The 10,000-nt window shown below is 42.1% G+C and overlaps 2 protein-coding genes across 4 annotated transcripts in view; both read right to left on the reverse strand.

Annotated features, from left to right (window-relative positions):
• Positions 1-596: 596 nt before the first annotated feature.
• On the reverse strand, positions 597-4,230 carry LOC134459946 (ciliary microtubule inner protein 4). Its single transcript, XM_063212454.1, has 5 exons — positions 4,092-4,230; positions 3,628-3,714; positions 2,981-3,113; positions 1,436-1,546; positions 597-894 (listed from the first exon to the last, which is right to left on the reverse strand). The coding sequence occupies exons 2-5, from the start codon at positions 3,670-3,672 to the stop codon at positions 818-820; spliced, it is 366 nt and encodes a 121-aa protein (XP_063068524.1). The 5' UTR covers positions 3,673-3,714; positions 4,092-4,230; the 3' UTR covers positions 597-817.
• A 2,853-nt stretch (positions 4,231-7,083) lies between these two features.
• LOC134465783 (SUMO-conjugating enzyme UBC9-like) overlaps positions 7,084-10,000 on the reverse strand; it is an 8,124-nt gene continuing 5,207 nt past the window's right edge. For all 3 annotated transcript variants that reach the window (XM_063219650.1, XM_063219659.1, XM_063219667.1), the window contains exon 7: positions 7,084-7,535. In XM_063219650.1, the coding sequence (XP_063075720.1) occupies positions 7,472-7,535 (64 nt within the window). In that variant the 3' untranslated portion in view covers positions 7,084-7,471. The remainder of the gene's footprint in view (positions 7,536-10,000) is intronic.

Below are 10,000 nucleotides of genomic sequence, written 5' to 3' on the forward strand. Positions count from 1 at the left end.
TATTGTCCATCAGTACAATTCATTTTGAAATGTTCTTCTTTGTTGTTTTATCTTATTTGGATGTTTATTTCATTTCACTGATCCCCGTCCCAACTTATTTGAGACGTGTTGCAGTTCTCAAATTACAAATGAGTATATATGTCCCCCAAAACAATATTTTTTTTCTCGGTTTTAACACTTAATATGTTGTCTTTTCACTATCCTCCATCTAATGAATGGATAGAATGTTTTGAAAATGAGAGCATTTTTATTTTATTCACAGTTTACCAAACGTCCCAACTTCACCGGAGTTGGGGTTTGTAGGATTGTGGCCAGAACAGAGGAGGTGTTGCAAGTATGCTGCCCATTCTCAAATTTGAGGTTTTCATGAATATTTACTGTAGTAAACTAATATTTACTGGTCTGACCAAAGCACAAGACGTTTTTCAGCAAAGGATTACACACAGGGAAAATCCACTCTTTAAATGTATTTCTAAGCTATTTAGTGAAATGAGAAATTATTCTTTCCTATGAGCTAGTCATATCAAGAGGCAGCAGTAGAATATCACTCCACATGTAGCATGTGTAATCTGCAATGTAACATCAGAAACATACTATTTGGCTTTGTTTATTTATTTATTTATTTTGAAGTGATGGTGGGTGGGTTGGTGTGGGTGTGCAGAATTTGGGGGCCACGCGTAACTATCAGTGTGTGTGCATGTGCGCATGTGTGTGCGTGAGTGTGTGTGTGTGTGTGTGTAGGCACACACACCAACCCACCCACATACATATTTTGGCGTTAGGCCATTTGCCCTCCAGGTGCCCCCCTCCTCAGTCCTCAGGCGCTCTTCTTATCCATCTGGGTCAGAGCTTTCTTTAGACGCTGGTTCACGATGTTCCTCTCGGTCCACCTCACTAAGATACAACATTGTATACACACACACGCAGGCACACACACAGGTTGACACACACACACACACACACACACACACAGAGACGAGGGGATATTTGTAACTAGATCTATGTACTTCAGCACTAAACTTCAGTGTTTCAGAACTAAATAAAGTGTATCTAGAAGTTAAATTAGGATTTTTTTTGTGTGTGTGTTGTGCCTCCTGTAAGCAGGGCAGTTGATTGGGTGGCGGGGGTAGAGGGGTCAGTTGTCCACAACCCAGGGATGGTAGGGGAGGGGGATGAAGGGGCTGAATGGGGTGCTCATATACCAGAACATACCAGGCAATTGGCGCCTTATTGGCAGCCTCCAGAGCTGGTGTGCAAATGTGGGAATGTGTATTTGAAAGCACGTTGAGTCAACTGCATAGTTGTGATATTGTGCTCTAGAAACACATTTTGATTGATTCATATTCTTTGTATTGAGAAGGGGAGCCTTTTGAAATGGCTTCATCCTAAGGTCCGGCGAAAGCTGCCAGTGGGCCTTCCTGTAAGATGCACGTACCCATGTCGTCGGTCCTGCGGCCGTACCACTTCTTGGGGTCTATGGGCTGGGAGGGCAGAGGGTGGTTCACATAGGAGTCCTGCACCAGAGAGGACCACACCAGAGGCGCCCCTACAGCACACCAGCACACACAAGGACACACAACAGTAATCCCATCCATGAGCATTATTACTAATGATAATAATAACAACACTTACATTGACACTTAACAAGGGCAACCAGAGATAGCAACCTTTGCCCCCTTGTTGTTTGGAGTCAAGCGCGTAGATAACCATTGTGGGTGGGCGGACACAGACATTGCAATACCGGACCCAACCCCCATTCAGGTCCACCCATCCACTGATCCATCTTTATATTCGTCTTTACATCTATGCATTACCATCTCTTTCATATGCCCTACAAAGCAAAGAGGCAGTAACTTAACTGTTTTGCTTTTTACAAATAGATATTATGATTTTGATGACATATTTATCAAACTATAAAGATTCATAGAATTATTCATCTGCAAAGAATGTAGAAATATAGAGGAACAAAATAGTCACATTTTAATTATTTACCTAAGACTACTTAAAGGGACACTGTGTGAGATTTTTAGTTGTTTATTTCCAGAATTCATGCTGCCCATTCACTAGTGTTACCTTTTACTGAATACTTACCACCACCATCACATTCTAAGTATTCATTATGACTGGAAAAATTGCACTTTTCATACATGAAAAGGGGGATCTTATCCATGGTCCGCCATTTCGAATTTCCAAAAATAGCCATTTTCTAGCTGCAAAAATGACTCAATTTGGACCATACTAGGAAATGTGTTTATTACTTAGTAAACTTTCATGTAAAGATCAAATTTGGCAATAGACTGCCCAGTTTCAATGAGCAGCATAGCTGCAGTACCTTTTTTGACCATTTCCTGCACAGTGTACCTTTAAGCTGGACAACAGAATATAATTTTGTATATAATTAAGCACATAATTTTGTCTGTGTCTTTGGCACCACCCGCAGATGAACAAAAACACTGCGGGTGGGAGGACACAAATAGAACACAGGACACAAAAACACAGAAAAACAAATAGACAAACAGGATACTGTAGCCTCATTGCAATGCATTGTGATACATGGCCTAAGCCCCAAGCCCCTCCAGGTGCATCCATCCATCATTCATCTTTACATCCATCTATCCATCCATGGATTACCATCCCTTCCATAGTTTCACTGGTACCTGTGTCCCAGGCTGTGATGGGAAGGGCTTAATCCATTCATCCATCCATCCATCCATCCATCCATCCATCACCCACCTTTCCATCCATCCGTGGATTCATCCATTCATTTTCATCTTTTCCATAGAAGCTAATGAAGCATTGGTACCTGGGAAGGTGTTGTGTACACAGATATGTCCCAGTCTGTGGTAGGAGGGGGTTAATTCATTCATCCATCCATCCATCCATCCATCCATCCATCCATCCATCCATCCATCATTTCATGCATCCATCTTTCCATTCATTCATCCATTCATCACCATCCCTCGCATAGCTGTACCGGTACCTGGGAATATGTTGGTGCGTAGACAGTGTCCCAGGCTGTGATAGGAGGTATTTGATTGGCCGAAAACGGTGCTGGTGTCCACATAGTGGGGGGGCTGCAGCGCCGGGACCTGCACCGGAACCAGCTTCCTCATCTGCCACACACACACACACACACACACCAAAACGCATAAGCAGGACCCACACACAGACACACACAAACGCATGACTCCATGGATTCCTGGGGCCCGACAACAAGAAAGGGCCCCCTTCCATGGGTGTTGCTAGTTTCCTGAAAAGATTCAGGTATATGTTGTTGGGGGTTTGTCCCCAGAGAAAATCTGAAAATATTTTCTTTGTTAGAAGTGCAATATTGAGAATAGAAGTGTGAGAATAGGTTTGGGCTTCAGGGTCCCCTTAGATCTTTGGCCCCTGGGCCTGGAGCCGGTAGGACCGTGCAGTGGCCTCCATCCTTGCCTACATCACTCAACCCCATGCAGAGACCAGGCTACACTTTTTGGCTGAGAACATCAAGGATATGCTTTCTTGTTCTGCCCCAGGGGCCCATGGAGTCATAATTCGCCCCATGCACACCATTATTTCATAATCTGAATAGTTTATGTTAGGCTACATGTCATTTTAATGCGTTAATTATTTTTATAGACTCACCTGTGTTCCTTCATCTATTTTGTTCTCTACTGACTGGCTGGTCATGACTGCTTAGGACAGCGGTTCACACGGACTTGTGTGGCCTTCCTGTTGGCAGAAGGGCTGAAACTTAGCGGAGAACAAACCGGTCAAGTCATGCAAGCCCTGGCTATTAGGCTACTACAGCAAACCCACCACAAGCATCTTCCGTCCTGACCCTCATAGCAACGGAGGCAATGACGCAATTCGGTGATGAATGCTCATCACATTTGGTAAACCGCTTTTTGAAAGACGACCCTTTAAACTTAGCACCTCTACCACTATTTTAGCACCTGTCCAGAAATGGACGCTACCTTAACCACGCCAGCACACTGGGTTTGATGGTATCGAAAATTACACTAAACTTTATGCAGACTTGTTTTTGCTACCTCAAGACGGCCGAGACTCTCAAAAGCAGAAAAGTAACGGTTGCATTATAGACCTACCTGCGCTGTAGCACCTGTTGCCTTCCGCGATAGGTGTCTGTGTCTTTTTTGGCACCCCGGCAACTCGTGTTGGGTGTAGAAACTGAATTATTAACGTCGCCGCCCCCCTGCCTCGACACCTCACCCGTCTCGGACAGGTTGGCGGTGATGTCATAATTGATCTGGCTCTGAATGCGCTCATTATCCCGCCAACAAACGCACTGGCCACTGCGCAGTGGGAGCGCCAACAACACCAAACACTCATTAAATATATATTTTTTTGCGGGGTTGCGACAACACTATACACAACAATTAGTTACTTTTCAGCAGGATACATGCCCTAGGGCCCTACTGTGCCCCTGTATAGCATTAGGGTACCTGACGCCAGGGCGGGATTAAGATGGCCTGGGGCCGCTAGGCTGTGCTGTGCCCCCCCCACCACCAAATGTATGTAGACAGTGGCTATGTCTCAAATGACGCACTTGTGTCAGTGCACTGACAGTCAGTGCATAGTGCGCAGATTGCACTGAGGTCTTCAGTGCATAGTGTCGTTGAAAAATTTGAGCACTATATGCACTGTGCCCTCGCTGGAAGTGAAGGCTGGGCATGGCATTAGCTCGCCAAAATATCAGTTGGCTACTGTCTTCAATGCACAGCGTCTGGTGCTTGTATTTCCATGTCCTTCAACCCAAAGGACAACAATCACACATACAATATTTTGGTTGGCATGAAAAGGTTTGTGCCCCATCAACATTACTTACAGAATTACAAGCGGATTCCAAAAAAGTTGGGACACTTTGTATTTTGTGAATAAAATCAAAATGCTGGCATTTTCAAAACATCTAATATGTTAATAAGGTAGAGCATTATGTACAGACAACATATCAGTTGTTAAAGTCGAGCAGAATTATTGTTTTGATGTAATTATGTGATCATTTAAAATTTGACCCATGCAACAAATCTCAAAAAAGTTGGGACAGGGCCAAAACATGTTGTAATAGTTGGATAATTCTAAAAATTACACAAGGAAGAATATTTTAAAAGGAACTATATTGACTGCCAACATGAATGCACAAATAAAATACCATCACATAGAGGCTGTGGCACTCAGCAGCGAAGATTTTGAGGGACTAATTACTTATCTATTACACAGAAAGATTGAATTATCAAAATTGCAGGTATATAAGGCCTATTTCCGTAATATAGAGTTCTGTGTAATCATTGCACGAGTTATGAGATCATGACATACTCGTGGTAAATAAGCAAACTATGACACTCCAACAATGACAGCTCTCGAAAAAATGACCATAAACACAACACTTGATTAATGCACATGATGCAGACATTAAACAGTGTTGTGTGCGGAAAGGCTCATTCTATGGACCTAGTAGACATGTGAAACTGTCCTCTGATTACAGAATGGAAAATATTGAATCCTTTTTGAAAATTATGGAGTCATGCACCCTCCAGGTTATATAGAAAATGAATACTTCAACTTGATTTAGTGGTCAATCTGAAAGACAGCATATATGATGGTAAGGGGGTGCAGAGGTGACTTAGTTAGGGTCTTCTTACTCATGTAGAGCATTAAAATGAATGTTTAATGATACATACAGACTTTAAACAGCAAACATAGCTACCAAGGCATTATATTTTGGAGCACCGCCTTTAGATATTGCCCCATAATGGTGGCAAATGTCAATCTCTACTATGTTCCAACAGTGTGGTTCCATCATAGGAGTAAACAGGTCACAAAATTGTTTTCTTGCAGTCAGGATATGCCACATATTAAGCATAACAAAAAGGTAAACAAGTTGAAGAACACACCTATCAGTTGAGCTGTTGAAATCATGTCTCGCATATCAAAATATCTAATTTTTGAATAAAATTATGCCAACAGTCAAAGTATTTAACTGTTCAGTCTCATCCCTTGTGTTGTGTTTAATCTTATCCAATATAAAAAGCATTTTATTGGCCCTGTCCCAACTTTTTTGTGATTTGTTGCAAGGGTGAAATTTTAAATGATCACATAATTACCTCAAAACAATAATTCTGCTCGACTTTAACAACTGATATGTTGTCTGTACATAATGCTCTACCTTATTAACATATTAGATGTTTTGAAAATGCCAGCATTTTGATTTTATTCACATAATACAAAGTGTCCCAACTTTTTTGGAATCCGCTTTGTAGGAGACTGATGACCAAACTCTTCTGAACTGAATGCCACATTTCCTCCCTGTCATTGTCAACATGGCCACCGTTTAGTGCATGCAGTGTCCATCATTCAAGCACTGCATTTTTCGGCCATTGTTAGGGGATCATCCTGGCACTTTCAGTGCACTGGCTCAACTGAAATTTTCAGCGTGAGCGCCCTAGGCACTGAAAAACAGTGCCCGAAGTGCACAAGTGCGGCATTTGAGACATGGCCATTGTCATAATTACGGGCTAGAAATTCAGGATGACATGTCTACCAACTGTACTCAACACAATAGATGCATTTTTCAATATTGCATCTTGTCACAATTCTGCAATTTTCACTTTTGGGCAATCAGGGCAGGTGGGGACCCCTAGGCTGCAGCCATATCTAGACTGTGCATTAATCCGGCCCTGCTTGATGCCCCTGTACATGCCTCGCCCATGTGTTAACTTGTGCTTTCTTCAGAGTGCCGTGTATGGATGGTGCATTTAAATTTAATCTATGTCTGTGGATAGCCCATACTTCATTTAAAAAACAAACAAATAAACAATCAAAAACACCACCACTCATTTAACTAACATAACCTTGTGAAAATCTATGTATGGCATATCATTCAGCAGATAAGAAAAAAATGTTTGGCCAATCTGTGTATTAGCTACATGGAGTGTAAGTGGCTTACATTTCAGACGTCAGCTCTTCTACGGCTCTGACTGGATATAACACTGGTCTCTGGTTCATAACGTAGATTTCATGTTATCAATGTGCACTGTCCGTGTCAAATAAACCTCATAAAAAGGAAGACATTGAAACAAATCCTTTTGAATAATTTCCTTTATTTGTGTATTATTTTACAATCAGTTAATCAAAACATCATGACCAAAAGCAAAGAGCTCAAACTGCCCGCATTTTGTTAAATTCTGTTTTTGTTGGTGGTTGTGTTTAACTCCACAGAACATTGCCACAACATGGTTACCATTACAACACACAACTGGTAATAATAATAATAATAATAATAATAATAATACAAAAGATGTAATATTTATATATGTACACAACCTCCCCAGCCTTACAAATGGGTTGATGTTTTGCGCCTCCACTCCTTTCTGAGGTGCACATCCAACACCCGTCCGTCCAACACCCACCCAACTCCAGTCCAGAGTGCCATCTTCAGTCGTGGCAAACTCCTCCACCCACGGCCATCTTAAGTTGGGGCGAATTTCTTGGCTTGTGCCCTAACACGCTTCTCATAGTCCATTCTGTTCTGACTGAAAGGCAAGAGGAGAAGAAAACTCAACTTCTTTAGTCACATCCCATCATCACTGCCAGGCATAGGTGGTCTTGGGGGCAGACTGACCGGGCAATCGCGAAAATCGCTATGAACATGTTAATATAGTTATAAACATATTAAAAATAACTAAATAAGCGTTATTTCTACACTACTACCCAGCGTGGTAATAATAACAATACTTTAAGCGTTTTTTCGCAGTTATTACAAGTGTTGGCGGGTTTTTTTTCACTGGGGCCGAGTGCATACGCGCCCAGACATAAGCACTATTCCGATGGGACTAGTTTTATGTATGGACATGGGGTAATCATAGGCGTAGCCATGGGTGGGCCTGGGCCCGCCCATTTGACATCCACGCCCACCCCATTCACACTCAACAGTCAACTGTTGCCACATTGAACTATAATTAATGGCATAGCACTGAGCGATAATTAATCATTTTGTCAAAAGTCTGGTTCATCTTTTATGATTTCTATTATTTCAATTTCAAACTATCATTTTTGGGCGCTGTATTATAATATCTACCTACACGCTTTCGGGTTGGGCCCGTCAGATTTTTTCTGGGCCCTGGGGGTAATGCGATTTTTATCTCAGGACGTTGGTAAAAGAAAAGGCCGATTCGGACTGGATTGAAATATCTCAGTAAACGAACAGAAAGCAGGAGGGGTTACTCATCACGCACCTGTGACTGCCCTTGTCGTCACGCGCGTGCCAACTCCACAATATATTATTGATTTTTGAGCACATTATTGCGCATCCATGGAGGCTTTTGGTCCCGTGGAACAATTTTAAAAATTGCCTGTTGGTTTAGGCCTACTAAACCCATCAAAATCCATTCTAATGCGTCCGCATGCGCGTCCTTTCATTTGGAGAGAGGTTGACCATGCTTTCTGATTTTGACAGCGAACACAGCTTGGAACAACTCCCTAAAATTTTAGGTTTACGGCAAGTCTGTAATGTTTGTAAGCCCGGAGAGATTGGATATATTGTGCGTTTCGTGCACTTAACCAGACATCTTTACATGGGGTCGCATTCGGACGGGATTAGAATTACCGAGGGTAATGTCCCCGGACAGTTTCACAGTAGGTAAAACTCTCGGTAAAGTTTACAGATATACTCCGCTATTTTTACATGTCATGGCGCATTCGGACGGGACTAAATATCCCGGTCATTATTATTTTATCCCAGGTCCCCACATTAAACTAGTCCCGTCGGAATAGGGCTATACACTGTCAATTAGTTAGGATTCAGGTACCATTCTGCAATCGTGCTTGGATGGGGTCTGACAGAATTCCCCATTTGCTAATGTGCTGTAGAATGATGTATTAAAGCGATACTGCACCATTTCTAGAGATAAGCTCAATTCCCTCTATCCCTTTGAGTTAAATTATTTAGTTTTACCTTTTTCCTGTACTTCCACTCATTCTCTGTGTCTAGCAGTGCAAATGCTCCTTCTAGCAGCTAGCTGGTTCCATACGTATCAATGATAATTGGGTCACAATGATGCATTTTTCGTCTCAGAAATAAAAACCACAGCTAATGCCCATAAACTAATTAGTAAATGGTAATTAATGTACTGCAATGACTATGCTTCTTAGATAATCCACTAATATCATGATCCTAATCCTGATGTGTGCTACTACTAAAACGTCCTAGACCCAATAGCTGTCTTGGGACTACCAGCCTAGGAGAACGGCTGTAAGAACAGGAAGAAGGTAAAAGTCATTTATATAACTGAACATGAACCTCATTTCCAGAGATGGTGCTTTATTGCAGTGTAGACCTTTCATGCAGATGGGATCGCCAGCGACCCTATTGATTGACTATTTGCTGAAAAAGCTGAACTAAATTGTAACGACACTGCTATCATAGTACGAAGAGGCTTGAATATCAGATTAAGACACAATCCTTATTATCAGAAAACAAGCTGAAAGTTGGTGTTCAGGGTGTTCATCTTCAATCCTTGGTGCTCATAGGTATACGGACTCTCAAACTTGTACAAGGAGGAGGATGTCCGAGGCACACAAAGTTGAAAACGGATATTTAAAAATGGCAACCAAGGTGTCTGCTCTTGATACGCCTTGAAGAATGGGCAAAATGGGGCGAAACACATAGGTAGTGTAGCCAAATAAAAGTATAAAAAATGCAAACTTGTAGTGCGTTGGATTTCCTCTTCCCTGCACAGTCATTATTATCATTTTGGTGGCAATAAGGTTGTCAGAAGCTCTGCATAAAAGGGTTAAGGCCACATATCCTCTGTTTATCCCAGGAAAGCTAGGTTAACACTCTGTATATCGCAGTAAAGCTAGGTTTACACTCGTCCATGCAATGAAGTTGACACAACCGAAGCCGCACTAACAGGGTTCTACTGCATAGAACTCCTCAAACGAATAGTGGGCGCGTGGCGTGTTTTCCCGCCGATAATTTAAGGACGCCGGTGACATC

Source organism: Engraulis encrasicolus, chromosome 2, assembly GCF_034702125.1.
Source record: "Engraulis encrasicolus isolate BLACKSEA-1 chromosome 2, IST_EnEncr_1.0, whole genome shotgun sequence".
NCBI classification, from domain to species: domain Eukaryota; kingdom Metazoa; phylum Chordata; class Actinopteri; order Clupeiformes; family Engraulidae; genus Engraulis; species Engraulis encrasicolus.

Bases quoted from the DNA above. Each gene is read 5' to 3' on its own strand.
- LOC134459946 (XM_063212454.1), bottom strand. From the start codon at position 3,672: ATGACCAGCCAGTCAGTAGAGAACAAAATAGATGAAGGAACACAG. The intron at 3,114-3,627 runs GTGAGTCTATAA...TGTGTGTGGCAG, and splicing joins AAATAGATGAAGGAACACAG to ATGAGGAAGCTGGTTCCGGT. The intron at 1,547-2,980 runs GTACCGGTACAG...GGTGTGCTGTAG, and splicing joins ACGCACCAACATATTCCCAG to GGGCGCCTCTGGTGTGGTCC.